Source organism: Diabrotica virgifera, chromosome 8 (assembly GCF_917563875.1).
Source record: "Diabrotica virgifera virgifera chromosome 8, PGI_DIABVI_V3a".
Classification (NCBI taxonomy): Eukaryota; Metazoa; Arthropoda; class Insecta; order Coleoptera; family Chrysomelidae; genus Diabrotica; species Diabrotica virgifera.
Window position 1 is genome coordinate 78,710,130 of NC_065450.1, and position 15,843 is coordinate 78,725,972.

At 32.2% G+C, this 15,843-nt stretch overlaps 1 protein-coding gene across 5 annotated transcripts in view; it reads left to right on the forward strand.

Annotated features, from left to right (window-relative positions):
- The window catches only part of LOC114336592 (voltage-dependent T-type calcium channel subunit alpha-1G), a 171,811-nt gene that overhangs the window by 48,018 nt on the left and 107,950 nt on the right, over positions 1-15,843 (forward strand). For 4 of the 5 annotated variants that reach the window (XR_007700207.1, XM_050658604.1, XM_050658607.1 and 1 more), the window contains exons 10-13: positions 1,757-1,910; positions 2,656-2,853; positions 3,300-3,729; positions 4,184-4,387. Coding sequence is in view for 4 of the 5 variants with exons in the window: in XM_050658604.1 (XP_050514561.1) it covers positions 1,757-1,910; positions 2,656-2,853; positions 3,300-3,729; positions 4,184-4,387 (986 nt within the window). In the remaining variant the exon portion in view is untranslated. Of the gene's footprint in view, positions 1-1,756; positions 1,911-2,655; positions 2,854-3,299; positions 3,730-4,183; positions 4,388-15,347; positions 15,496-15,843 lie in introns of all 5 variants that reach the window. The other variant, XM_050658605.1, reaches the window with a different exon arrangement.

Genomic DNA, 15,843 nt, shown 5'->3' on the forward strand with positions numbered 1-15,843 from the left:
TATAAAATTCCAACTAAGAGAGGAAAATTTTAAACTTTTATATAATTTATTTTTAAAATATGCAAAATAGATCGTGTTTAGCTTAAATATGCAATGTTTTGTTTGTTGTCTGAAAATATGCAATATATGCATCTATATGCACTTTGCATATATTCCGCTCTCTAGTCATTATGATCATCATCATTCGCTTTGCTATTATCCCTATGCGGGGATCAACATCAATCCCCTTTACCAACATGTCCTGCCTAAAGGTATCCAACCAGGTCTTGTTTGGTCTTCCTCTCCTACTTCTTTCAGGAACCCGCAGTTCAATTCTTCGTATTTGGTGATTAACGTCTCGACGTTTCTTCTTCTTCAGGTGCCATCTCCGCTACGGAGGTTGGCAATCATCATAGCTATTTTAATTTTTGAGGCAGTAGCTCTAAATAGTTGTTTCGAGCTGTATCCAAACCACTCTCTCAGGTTCTTCAACCATGAAATTCGTCTTCTTCCGATGCTTCTTCTGCCATCTATCTTTCCCTGCATTATGAGTCGTAGGATACCATACTTCTCGCCCCGCATCACATGTCCGAGATACTGTAGCTTCTTTTCTTTAATTGTAAGTTCAACTTCCTTTTCTTTACCTATTCTTCTCAGTACTTCATTGTTTGTAACTCTATCTACCCAGGAAACCCTCATAATTTTTCTATAGGTCCACATTTCAAAGGCGTTAAGTCGTCTCATTGTCTCTACATTTAACGTCCATGATTCCACTCCATAGTATAGAACACTGTAGACGTAACATTACTTTACATTATTTTGTTACACTGTAGCCAGTGTAACAAAAATAAGAAAACTTCTGTTGGAGTGAAAGTAAAAAGAAAGATATACTCCAACAGAAGTAAGGAAAAAAAAAGGCTAGGTAACTAAAAATGAAGAGAGAGAGTGGGGTGTGTAGAGAAAAGGGTGAAGTGGCTTCTACATTGAGAAGCCGCAATAGGAAAAATACTACTTTGCAGTAGTACTGAAGAAAGGGGGATTAGAAGGGATAGAAGTAGACGTGGGAAGAGACAGAGGCAAACTGAATAGAGTTGGCTAGCTATAGATGCAAGAGAGCAACTTGACACTCAAGGATGGATACGGCTCGTTTGCATGCCTTTCGAAGAACAGTAGCTCTATATAGATAGTAATGATGACTAGAAGATGAAATAATAAAATAAGAATAATGTACTGAAAATGAATGGAGATGAATAATGACTAAAAACGAACAAAATAAATAAAACTAACTAATCATGGGCGCCATGAAAATGATCTTCGATCATTTTCCCAGGTATCTTACACTGCTGTCAAATATTAACTATATTAAACCTATAATAATGAACGTCTCGACGTTGAACGTGATCAAATCATGGCTCCCTCATTTTGACATCAATTGGTGTCACCCCTAAACTTTCCCTAATATACTTACTCATTCCTAACTTTATCCTTCCTTGTCACTCAACTCATCCATCTAAGCATTCTCATTTCCATCTCATGCATTCGTTGTTCTTCTTTTTTTTAACTGCCCAACATTCAGTTCCGTACATCATAGCTGGTCTTAGGGTAGTTTTATAGAATTGTATTACTTTTCATAATCATTTCACCATCCAAAGATATCATTGTATTTGTAGGAATTATAAATGAGCATTCAGATACTCGAATTAGTTGGACAAGTTTTAAATCTTTTTCCGTAAGAGGTTGAGGAAGAGTTGAATAATAATAACAATATTTTTTACAGAGCTCTGCAAATTTACTTTCTCCAGCGTCGGTTTCAAGTAATACCAGAAGATCATCAGTGATGTTTAGCGATCTAATTATATTACACGGACAAAATAGCTCCACGACAGCTTATAAGAAAAACGTATGTTCAAGCGAGAAAACAACTCAAGCAGGTACCGATTTGAATTCCATACTTTACTAACATAGTAAAATTTTATCTTATAAATTGTGCAAAATTAGTTTAATTAGTTGGTACGTGTCATGCCAAATGATGGATGACGTTTAACCAACACTGAATTATTTTTTCGTTGGCTGTTTGCTTCTGTTGTAGCCTTGATCTTGATCCTGATATAGAATCAACATGTCACGTTTCTATTAAAATGATACATCTACAACTTAAAACAACTAAAGTTTTTTATTGGAAAAAAACAAACTTTTTTGGCAATTCAAGATGGAATCCTTTTTTTTTTAGTGGTACTTTAACCTTTTGACTATAGCTCTGATGATGGCTTTGTAAGCCGACGGCGCTCAGCAAGGAATTTAAAAAAAACTTTACACACTTAAAAAATACTTTTCTTTCCCATTCTTTCACTTGTCAGGAAGTGTACATACCACATACCTATCCTTTTTATTTTTCATTTTTTACAAATAAAATCTTGTTTTACAAAGGTTTTCTTGTATTTTTATAGCTGTATTTACAAATCCGTCTCCATCTCAAGTGTGTGAGGGTATGTTAAGATCCCCCTCTCTCTCTCTATCTTTCTCAAAACAAACAAAACTGGGTTCCACACTCATTAAACGCTTTAATTGTAAATATTAAGTCCTGATAAGTTAGCAGTAGACAAGTTAAATTTCGGTATTTATTTATGACTTAACATTAGTTCTTTTATAAAAAAAAATTATATTTTACTATTTTAGGAGACGGAAATATCTGGCAAATTGCCACAGCTTCAGACCAACCTGACATTCAAACACAACAAATTCAGCAACAATGTAACAATCTTATGAATGGTGAAACTCTAACGTGCCAAGAACTACTAGCTCTAGGGGCTATAAATGCAGCCCTCTCCACTGGCCAAATACTTCTAGATATATTTTTCAATTCAATTACGAAAGGTAAGTGTCTACCAAAGGTCTCTTCAGTAAGGTAATTCCTTTAATTACAATTAAGCCAAAATATCGCAAACCCTAGCTAGACTATCAAAGGTATCCGCATATCAGTCACAGCATGAATTTCACATTAACGCTAACAGCGACTGGGACCTCCATCTTCTAAGGCTGTTAGGCCGACATTGAGCAATGCAGCAGGGCGAAAGTGGTACTGTAAGAGAGAGGGGAAATTAATGAATAAGGCAGTGTTGCCAGATATCTCCCAGCACGTTGCACTCTTTCTCAGCGGTATAGGGAACCTTATGACTCTCATATTTCATAATATTGACGATTTATTTAATTTCAGTAATTTGTATTTGTTATTGTTTTTTTTTCTCTGACTCCTTGTAAGCTTTGTCTATAAAATTGTGAAAGTTTCAATGACAATAAAGAATATTTTTATTCTATTGTAGGTATCAAGAAAGACAGTGAAAACAATTATCTTCAGCACGTCTCAGACGACAACTTTTCCTGCTGTCAAGATCTCTGGCAGTGCGAAGTGGAATATAAAACTGAGAAACGAACAAAATTGTATATCTATTGCTGCTTGGTGTTAAAAGGAATTCTAAAAGCTTTTAAAGTCTTCAGGAAAAAAATTAAAAAGATAGTGGTACATAAGTGTTTCCAGGAGGGTATTCTTGTGGCGATTTTGATAAATACGCTTTCGATGGGCATTGAGCATCACAATCAGGCGGAGATATTGACACATATTGTTGAAGTGACTAACATTATATTTTCTGCTATATTTGGCGTCGAAATGCTTCTGAAAATCATTGCTGAAGGTCCGTTTGGTTATATATCTAATGGGTTTAACGTATTTGATGGGATTATTGTAGTTCTAAGGTAAGAAGTTTATTTTACACATTAAATTATAACAAATTGTGTAACAACAATTACATATACAACGTTAAAAATGGTTTGTTGATGCAAAAGTTTAAGAGACTTTTACTTTCTAAATTTAAAAAAATTTTGACCAAAATGTGATTAAAAAATTCGAAATAAAAACGAAGTTATATCTAAATTTGGCTGTATTTATAACGGTACCTAACTGAGCAAAACCTCATTTTGTATACAACAACGTGCGCGACGCCTGACCTGTACAGTTGCAACTCAACAGTTGAGTTCTAAACTTGTATGCTTGCGGTAAAGCGGGCACATGTTTTATATTATTGAAATTTATCGAAAACTAGACAGAAGTCCTGATCCTTACCATCCCCAACTACAACATCCATGATGTTTGGTTGCATTATTTTTATTTTTTTAGCTATTCGAATTATTTTTAATATATTTCTTTTAGTGCTGTGGAGCTATTCAGAAATTGCACCAGCGACCTTCACACAGATTCAGGACTATCAGTACTGAGAACCTTTCGTCTATTGAGAATATTGAAACTAGTGAGATTTATGCCAAATTTGAGGAGGCAGTTGTTTGTTATGTTAAGAACGATGGACAATGTAGCGATATTTTTCTCCTTACTGATACTCTTCATTTTTATCTTCAGGTAAGCATTGTTCTGTTAGTGAATGCAATTAGAAATCAGTGAGACACTATTTTATTTGCACTGTATTTTTTAATATGGTGGTCTTTATTGACGAACATTTAATCAAATCAGTCAAAAAGGGTGGAAGCAGTTATCAGACTAGCCATGCAAAAAACAATGTTTCAGATAGAGATACACTGTGTAATAGTATAATAGAGTAGAACAACAACAAACAGTTATAACTAAAGTATTGAGTACCGACATATCTCGCAACAAGGGAAAATAGAGAAAAAAAACAAATTAGGGATAAAATGTTCAAGGTAATCTTCCAGTGTAATGTATTCCGTTACTATACTACGTTCATTTCATTCGCAAGATAAGCTGACACTAGTTTTAAACACGTGATCAGTGGGTGTGCCATTAGCTAAAAATTAGTTTCTAACCAAAGACAAGCTTTGACGATACGACACAGCTACCGATCAGGCGTCTGAAACTGGCCTCTGAGATTATCTTGGGAACGAACGTGGTATAATATGTTTTATATATTTTGTTTGCCCTATATATAAATGTTTGTAAATGATTTTTATTTTTTTTTTATTTGAAAATTATTTAAAATGTATCGGATTTTTCTTAAGGAACCATTGGTTGTTCCCAAAGTTACATCTTCAATAAATGTTAAGTTTTCCATAAAATGACGATTTGTTTTACTCTTTAAACGATACGCAAACAAGCACCAAACTCCTAATAACTACCGAAATATTTATTGTACTTTAACTGTGGCACGCAGATTTCCCCAAGTCATCTAATATAGTTATGTATTAGTAAAACTCATAATGTTCTTTTTTAAGATCAATAAGGTTCCATAAAATTAGTATTTTTCCATTTTTGCAGCCATTGCCACTGGGGCATATGCAGCTGACACCTGTTATGCAACGAATATTTAAGCATTTATAAGCTATATAACAAGAGAATGATAGGCTCAATAGTCTTGACTATCTCACTCATATGTAGGATTATTCTTATGATGTTATTGCACTTATTGGACACTCTTGTTTATGAAAATATATTTAATTACGGCGTTTATCATAATTCGTTAATTTGGTATTTATACAGTTCAATGATTAGTTTCAAAATTAAAGTATATAATTAAAAAATAAAACTTCGTTGCGATCCTGAAAAAAACTCAGTTATTAAGATGTAGAATTAATAATCGTATCCTGCTTTGTTCTGCCTATTTAGATTTGGTCTATCTAAATATCTAGACCGGTGTTTTTCAATCTGTAGGTCGCGACCCCTAGGGAGTCGCGAAGCCTTACTCAGGGGGTCGCCGACTGAAAGAAACAGTTTTAAAACAGAAATTGAAACAATTTTAGTTGGAAGGACGTGCTTATTCATTTTTAAAATTTATCAAATTGTGGTGCTATTTTTGAAACGTTAATAATCAAATCATTTTCTAATTGCAGTATATTTCTCTGTTTAGTTTTAATGTTTACCATTGAAGAAAATGCCAGTTCACACAAGTAGAAAGTAGCGAGTTACACTAATAATTTAAGAGCTTCCATTGTCAGTTACGGATATTGGTGTTTTCTTTTCATCCAAATACGTCGAAACTTTGTGAATAAAATTTCATTTTAAGCATGCCATCAGCACCTAAATCTAGAAGACATTCTTTCATTTGTGTGGTGACACCAGCCAGATCTATTGATTTGTCCAAAAAAGGTTTTAACATCTATCTACGCCCATTATCAGCTTCGGAGTGCAAGTCTGGAAAGTATGTCAAAAGTTGCTCTTGTAAATTATGCAAGCTCTGTATCATGCACGGAATGTGAGCCGATACTGCAAAACTTTGGTCTATTGCATTATCTTCAACAATCTTCTGAACACATGGAAAGACTCAAATATTTTGTTTTGCAGGGAAGTTGACCACAAACAAAATTATTCGTAAAAAGCTTTTACTTTATCTTCAGCTGTTAAAATATTCGCTTCTCTTCCTTGAAGGTTCTTGTTCAAACTGTTAAGGCGACTAAAAAGATCTGCCAAAGATGCTAATTTCAAGAGCCAATAGGGTCAAACGATGAGCATATTTAGATTTTGCATAGTGTAAAAACAATAACAATTCAGCTCTTAGTTCCAGAACTCTTGTCAATAGCTGTCCTTCGAATAGCCACCCTCTGTGCAATAAAGAAGATTTTGATGAAGCGAGCCCACATCTTCACAAACGATTCTAAATAGCCGGGTTTGCAAAGCTTTACCTTTGAGAGAATTCACCATTTTTATTACGTCCTTGCGCACGTCATTTAAATCAGAAGGTACTAACTTAGCAGCTAGAGCCTGTAGATAAAGAAAACAGTATGTCCAGAATATGTTTGGCATTATCAATCTTATTTTGCAATGAGTACCCTACTTTCGCCAGTAATAGCTTTAGCACCATTGCTACAAATAGCGATACATTTTTTTAAATGAATATTTTAGTCACAAGTGTTTTCCCAAAACATATCGTACTAACACTTGTTAGTTTGTTAGTAGTGTTGGCAGGAATTGCTTTGCAAAATAAGATTGCTTCAGTGATACTGGCATCCGCTTCAAATCGCGCACATACTACAAACTGTGCACAGTCGGAAACATCAATAGATTCGTCAAACTGCAAAACAAAAATGTGGGCTGTTCCACGATACACAGAGAACCGGTATGCCGATTGTCGTCGCTAAATTTGGTTCGGCCGCGCAGCACGTCACGTGGGAACCTAACAGATATTTGCTTATTGTTTGGATGCATTATTTCGTATGTGGTGGCGTTGAAAGTGAATAGATTGAGGCGGTTTTAAAATATTAAGCTGTTTACTATTGAAGTAATTCTATATTATTTTAGTTATAAATTGTTGTTTATTAGCATAACTGTGTATTTTTAAAACTATTATAATATAACTATTAGTTTTATAGTAATTTATTAAAACCGAGACTATAATGCCATTTGAGGTGATATTATGCATGTGCAAAACACGAACATATATTAGAATGAGGGATATTAACACAAAAATAAGTTTTAAAAACTGCCAGAGAGCACTTGACAAAAAGATATCTAAATTTTCTAATTTTAAAAAATGATTTTATTTATAGATACTAATTCTAATATTATTAATAAAACTTTTCCCGCAAATTTGTTTTTTTTTTATTATAATATTACATACATAATATGTATTAATATACATAATTGATTTAAAGTTAAACCAGGTTAGGAATCTAAAAAAGTGCGAACATTTTATACATACATATACAGAGTGGGCCAAAAAAACAGTCCACCTCGATATTTGGCAGTATTTATTAGATTTTAAGGAAATGAAGAAACAGGTCGATTTTTTATATAAGGGGGATACATTTTTACGGTACATACATCTGTCATTTGTCAACCCCTCCCTTCCATTTCCACCACCCCTTATTTTTAAATAGGGAATACGGGTCGTGTGCTACCTCATTTGAAAGGTTATTCAATTCTCTATTCAGTAATATTAACATTGACATAATTGCTTATACAGGGTGTCCAAGAAACATTATTTTGGATTAAATTAATTGACACAAAAAGAAGAATGTATACAATTTATATAAATCAAAATACATTCTACTACTGACAGAAAACAGAGAAAAATGTTTATTTGACAAATAAATATTGTTTTTCTCTTAAATTCAATATTCAACCTACCAAAAGGCAGATGGGTGGCAGCTTGAATATTGAAATTAGGCGAAGAGCAATGTTTATTTATCAAAAAACATTTTTTTCTGTTTTGTGACAGCAGTAGAATGTATTTTGAAATAAATAAATTACATACCTACATTCTTCTTTTTGTGTCAATTAATTTAACTAGAATATTTTTTCTTGAACCCCCTGTATAAATAATTATGTTAATGTTTATATTACTGAATAGAGAATCGAGTAAGCTTTTAAATGAGCTAGCACACGATCCCTATTCCTAATTTAAAAATAAGGGGTGGGGGAAGTGGAAGGGAGGGGGTTGACAAATGACAAATTTATGTACCGTAGAAATGTGTCCCACTTAAATCAAAAATCGACCTGTTTCGTCATTTCCTTAAAATCTAATAAATACTGCCAAATATCGAGGTGGAGTTTTCTTTGGCCCACTCTGTATATGTATGTATATTACAGTCTAATAAAATGTTCGCACTTGAAATTTTTAGATTCCTTACCTGGTTTAACTTAAAATCAACATTTTTCTATTTTGTAAATAAAATTTAAAGTCATCAAGTAATTGGTTCTAAGTACTTCATCTAAAAGTTAAAATTTCTTAATTAATTTGTGGTTTTATTTTTAGTCAAATATTTTTCAACAATTTAGAATAACAGTAAGTAGATACAGTTTTATAAACATTTTTACAGACCCAGAAGTAAAGTGAATGTTTATATTATTTCTGTTTTATTTTTTTAATATACTATGGTAAATGTATATTGGACAACAGATACCTAAAATCTTTATTTTTCAATGGAAATTCATGTTTTAATTAAATGCATATTGGAAAATGACAGTAAAAAGAATATACAATACAATTTCTTATTTAACAATAATGTGTGTGTACTTTGTACGCACGTAAGAAGTTATACTTCTCCTACATATTATGTGATTTTTAAGTCAATACCAAAAATTAAAAAAAATAAAAGAATAAAACGCACACAAACACATTGAAAAATGCCACAAAGAAAAAATGATTTCTGAACGATAATAATTGTTGGCAAAAATTTTAAATACGCATTTTCTGAAAAAAAAATTATATAACAAATATACTTACAATCATAACATGCATAAAAAATAAAACTTGCATCGGGAATTGAACCCGTGAATTTCGTGCCGCTTTGACCCGTAATCGAAGCGTAGACTCACTCGTCCAATCCCACATTATTTATCATGTGGAAAAATACGAAAAATACGGTAACTGAACGTTTTACTGTTTGACAGTTGTTTTGAAAATTAAATTATGTAGTTTAAATTTTGTGGAAGAAAATATAAAAATATAACAAAACAGTAAGAAAACAATATATTAGATGAAGATTGGTAGAACTTTTGTTGGTAATCAAATTAAGTATGTAAATCAAAGCATTACATACCTACTAGATAAATAAATCTACGCCAAAAAATCATAATTTAAAAATAAAAATCGAACCTAATTTGGGATTTCTCTCTAAAATCCGCATTCTTGAGAAAATAAATGTATGTATTTCAACCTAATCCAAATGTATAATTACAATATGATTATAATAAAAACTACTTACCAAATTAGAATGAGTTTTCCTTGTCCAAAATAGTCCAAAAGTCCAAAAATATAGGTATATGGAAACTATTTAAAAAGGCAGTATAACTATTAACTAACTTTTGTTTGTTGTTTCTTTTCACACAAATTTTAAAACGCAACAACCATAAATAATCTAACTACAGCTGTGCCACAGCCACCATATTGAATAATTTTTGACATGTCATTTGAACATCCAATCAGAACAAAGTTATAATGCGCATGCGCCCGGTCGCTAGGTTTTCCCATATAAAAATTTACCCTCTATCGCCGGTAAAGAAGTATAACTTCAAAAAGCGATGATAGGTACATAATTTTAAAATTCGAACAATACTACCGCTTCATTTAGCGTTACCGGATCAAAATTAAGGTTCCCATTTATGACGTCACGCGTTCGCCTTCCAAGCGTGCGAACATACCCGTTCTCTGTGTACCGTGGGCTGTACTTTAATTTTTGCTCGCGTGAATAACAGATAAATGTACCAAAATAGGAAAAAATCATTACTTAACGTATGTAGTCTTTTAATTATTAGAGTATTTCTTTGGTTTCCTATGACACAAGGGGATCGTCAGAATATTTCAACCTGTAAAGGGGTCGCGAAATCAAAAAGATTGAAAAACACTGATCTAGACCTTTCAGCTTTCTAGAAGTACCGTCTATTTGACCTCTGTATTCTCTTGTGTTCCCTTCATTTCACTTGGTATTCTTTCCAATAATGTTGTAATTTCTCTGAACTCGATTCATCGACTGTTTTTCTTTTCGTTTTCGTCGAAATGTAAACGTTATAAGGTTAATGGTTGGGATTGTTTAAATTAGAAAGTTTCACGTTAGGTGAGTGTTGAGGACCGGTGGCGCCCAAAATCCCGACAGCCAAAATCCCGACAGCCAGAATCCCGACAGGCCAAAAACCCGACATGCAACAATCCTCGTATATGCAAAAATCCCATCCACTACATTTTGAATATTTATTGTTTCCTTTTCAAATGCAATACCAAATCATATTATAGAGTATAGAGTATTGAAATTGAAAAATTAGTTACTTACTAATAAGTACGGGTACTAATTATTATGTATTTTAAAAGAAAAAATTATTAAACACTTCATCTTATAATATAAAAGCTATACTTACTGAAATGGAAAGTTGTACGTGACATGATAATATCTATTACATGAAAGTAAATTTGAATTCAGTATTTGATTATACATATACATATTATTGGACTATATTTATATTGGCAAAGAAAATAATTTTTAATTCATATACCCATGTTCGAAATTTTATTTAGAAAATTAGTTCATATCAAATGGTAAATACTTTTGTCTAGTAACAAAAAATAAAAAACAGGTGGCCATAAACAAAAAACCAGAAATAAATGTAATTATATGTTAATAAAAAGGAACTTATCAAACCTGTCGGGATTCTGGCGTGTCAGGATTTTGGCTGTCGGGATTTTGGGGTAGACCCGTTGAGGACATGGTCTCTATTACTAAAGTTTCATTGTGCTTCCATTTTAATAGTTTCTCTTATTGTGCTTGTTTTCATGGCTGCCATAGGTTTAGAGAATAAATTAGACGTCAACTTTTAAACTATTATATATTGTAGATAATTGCAGACGGTACAATACTCCTTGCGGACAGCAGAGAAGGGCTACAAATTTTGCCTGATCGTACTGCGCAGAACTGTGGGTCTCCATATTGCCTAATGGATTTTTTTCTAACAAACTGGGTGCTTTTGATGACTAAGTTTTAGCCTGTCGCAAAATATATCTATCGTGGTCCATTGTCCCTTGTAAAGTCATGTAGAATATATCTTTCTGCCACCAATATTACGTACTTCTCTGTGCCTACTTTTGATCATGATCAGGAGCTTCTGTGTGTACAAAGAAAAACATACGATGAAATAGTTGCGAAAGTTCAAAGATTGAGATTGAGAAAAAAATCTATAGAGTTAATAGTTAATAGAGACTGAAGCACAGCAAAGAAAAAAGGAAACCAAAAATAGATGAAGTAGGTCCAACAAAGCTTAAAGATAAATGGAAGATGATATAAAGAAGTGGGGGCCACCTCTACGGCTACTTGAGCTGGTTTATACAGAGATCTTCTATATTATCTCAAATTAAGCGGAAGATGTAAACACCCCTATTATGTCAATTTACCTATTTTTACGGTTAAATCGTCATTATCTACTTGTAATGTCATTGAGATTATTGTAGAGCTCTATTTATATTGTTATAAAAATGCTGAGTTCTTTTTGAGTCAATTTTTGAAATTCTCGGCATATCTGAATTTTGAGAACCAAATTTGATTATAGTAAGTAACCTTGAATGCTAAACTTGCAGATACTAAAGTCTCGTGGGCACCTATGCATTAAGAGTCAATATATGGTAGGGGTACATTTTCAGGGTACAAGGTTTCTCCCCAATGTGATTTGCTGGCGCGCTCGAGTAACGTGCCAAATCCCCGCTTGGGCTCCCCTACCATTATAACTGTGCTAAACTTGCTGTAAATGAAATTGCTTCAAAATTTGTGGCGAAGGTGAGCTTTTGCGTTATGGCTAATGTAAAACTCATTGAGGCAAATAAATTAATACACGAGCGGGACACCCACAAAAAAGTGCTTAGTTTTCGAGATACTGACCACGGAGGGGTGAATGGCTAATTTTATTCATACTTTATATTTTCGAGGGTGCTGAAACCGAAAATGAAGTTTATTTTGAATTTTATGTGGGGGAACATTGTCAAAATCGCAATTTTAACCTAAAAATAAAAAAAAATCACGTTTTTTTGCGTTTATCTCGCTACAACTAAGTTCCATTTTAATGTTTTTTTCTGAAATTTTTACAGTATATAGCTCTAATATTTCTGAAGACAACGGTACCTGTTTCAAGTTTTTATTCTTATCCTGATGAAGGTTACGAATTTTTCAAAGGAAAAGGTGCGGATTTGTGCATTGCAATGTTTAATCGCAAAAGTTGTGTGACGAAGTTTAAAATTTAGCTTCCTAATCATGTTTATGTTAAAGTAGAGAGTACAAAAAAGCTTTTTGGTAAGTTTTAGATCAAAATGTTTTATAGAAAAAAATAGTGCAACTTTTAATGTCGACGTTAGAAATCCCCAATATAACGCTTATTTTTCGAGATACTGACCATGGGTGGTTAATGGCTAATTTTGGTCTTAGATTATGTTTTTGACAGTGACAAAAACGAAAATAAAATTTATTTTAAATTTTAGGTGGGGGAATATTGTAAAAATTGCAATTGTACCCTAAAAATAAAAAAAATTAATCACGTTTTTTTTGCGTTTAGCTCGCTACAACTCTGGTCCGTTTTAATATTTTTTTCTAAAGTTTGTACACTATATACCGCTCACATTTTTGAAGACAATGGTTTCTGCTTTAAGCTTTTAGTCTTATTCTAGTAAAAGTTATGAATCTTTTAAAGTACAAGGTGCAGATTTGACTGACAAAATTTGAAATATAGATTTTAAATCAAATTCAAAAATAAAACATGAGTACAAAGAAGTTTTCTGCAAAGTTTTGGATCAAAATGTTTTATAGAAAACAAATGGTGCAACGTTTAACATCTACGTTATAAATTCTCAAAATAACGCTAATTTTTCGAGATACTGATCATTGGTGGTGAATGGCTAATTTTGGTCTTACTTTATGTTTTTGATGGTGCTGAAAACGAAAATCAAGTTTATTTTGAATTTTAGGTGGGAGAACATTGTCAAAATCGCAATTTTGCCCTAAAAACAAAAAAGTTAAACCATGCTTTTCTTAAAATTAAAAGTTGCACATATTTTTTCTATAACACATCTAGACCTAAAACTCCCCATAAAACTTCTGTTAACTCTATGGTTTAACATAAACGAAATCAAATAGATACATTTTAAATTTTGTCACTTAATTTTTGCGATTTAACTCTGCAATTCACGAATCTGCAACTTTTATTTTTTTAAATGCATAACTTTTATAAAAAAAGACTGAAAGACTACAGTTACTTTCATAGTCTTCACAAAGGTGAGAAATGTATGCTGCAGAAATTTTAGAAAAGAATATTAAAATGGAACAGAGTTGTAGTGAGTTAAACGTAAAAATTCGTGACTTAACTTTTTTTTCATTTTTAGGTTAAAATTGCGATTTTGATAATGTTCCCTCACATAAAATTCAAAATAAACCACTTTTTCATTGTCAGCACCATTGAAAACATAAAATAAGACCAAAATTAGCCATTCATCTCTCATGGTCAGTATCTCAAAAATAAGTGTTATTTCGGGGATGTATAACGTCTATATGAAAAGTTGCGCCTCTTTTTTTTCTATTAAACATTTGTAACTAAAACTTTCCAGAAAACTTCTTTGTACTCTATGTTTTAACATAAACGTGATTAATAAGATAAATTTTAAATTTTGCCTCTCAACTTTTGCGATTAAACTTTGCAATTCACGAATCTGCACCTTGTACTTTAAAAAATTCATAACTTTTACTATAATACGACTAAAATCTTAAAACAGATACCGTTGTCTTCAAAAAAGTAAGCCACATATAGTGTACAAACCTTAGAAAAAAATATTAAAATCGACCAGTGTTGTAGCGAGTTAAACGAAAAAAAACGTGATTTCACTTTTTTTATTTTTATGGTAAAATTGCGATTTTGACAATATCCCCCCAAATAAAATTTAAAATAAATTTCATTTTCGTTTTCAGCACCGTCAGAAACATAATCTAAGACCAAAATTAGCCATTCACCACCCATGGTCAGTATCTCGAAAAATAACCGTTATATTGGGGATTTCTAATGTCGATAATAAAAGTTGCACCATTTTTTTTTCTATAAAACATTTCGATCTAAACTTTCCAAAAAACTTCTTTGTACTCTATACTTTAACATACACGTGATTAAAAAGCTAAATTTCAAACTTCGTCGCTTAACTTTTGCGATTGAACTTTGCAATTCAGAAATCTGCACCTTTCACTTTAAAAAATTCATAACTTTTATTAGAATAAGACTGAAAGCTTGAAGTAAGTACCATTCTCTTGCGAGGTTGTAGCGAGGTAAACGCAGAAAAACGTGATTTCTTTTTTTTTATTTTTACGTTAAAATTGCGATTTTGACAATGTTCCCCCACATAAAATTCAAACTAAACCTCATTTTCGTTTTCAGCATCTTCAAAAATATAAAGTATGAATAAAATTATCCATTCACCTCTCCGTGGTCAATACCTGGTCATTTTAGGGGTATCTCGCGCTCGCCTATAAGGTTTATATTAAGATGCTTCAAAATTCTGTGAATGAATTAATCGGAGCAAAGTAAATTCATAATGTTTCAATTGACGATAACTATTATGCTCATTAATTATTATTTATTTTCGTTAAATTTTATAATTACGTTAATGTAGCTGTGTTGTAGGATTCCTGTTATATTTGGTAGTACCAGCTATTTAAGAGACTCATTAGTATTCAGCTTAGCGGGGTGCTATTGTTCGAGGTATGAAATTATATAAACAAGGGATCATTTCATAAAACAGGTAGATCCCTTGTTTATGGAATTCCACACCTCGAACAATAGCACCCCTTTGAGCTGAAGATTAATGAGTCTCTTAGATAGATGGTACTACTATACATAAAGTTTACAATATTTTGTTAAAACCGGCTTGTGCTAAAATTGTATTTTTGGGATATTTTAGCATCCTCGGGATGAATATATTTGGGTGCAAGTTTTGCAAAGACGAATCATCGTACAACAATGACACAGAATGTCTATCAAATCTCGATGAGGACAAAGACAGGAAAAATTTCGATTCTCTATTATGGTCCCTTGTTACTGTATTTCAGGTACTTTTCACTTTTCTAATCAAGGTTTTACTTAATCCAATTTTAACTTATTTAACAGCTACATTTCCTCAATAATAACCAATACAAAACCTATTAAGTAACACTATCTATAACACTAAAAAACGACAATAAAATCAATATTTTATCTGTTTTTTATGGAAAACAACTTTTCCTACTTTACGAAATTTAAACAGACCTCATCCTATCAAACTTCTTCATTCAATGTTAAAAATATTATATTATCTTTGTATTTTGTTATAACTCTCTTGTTTTCAGTGATTATCCAAATAATATAAACTCATATTTTCGGTTAAATTAATAGGTTAAATTAATTGAGATAGGTGAGCG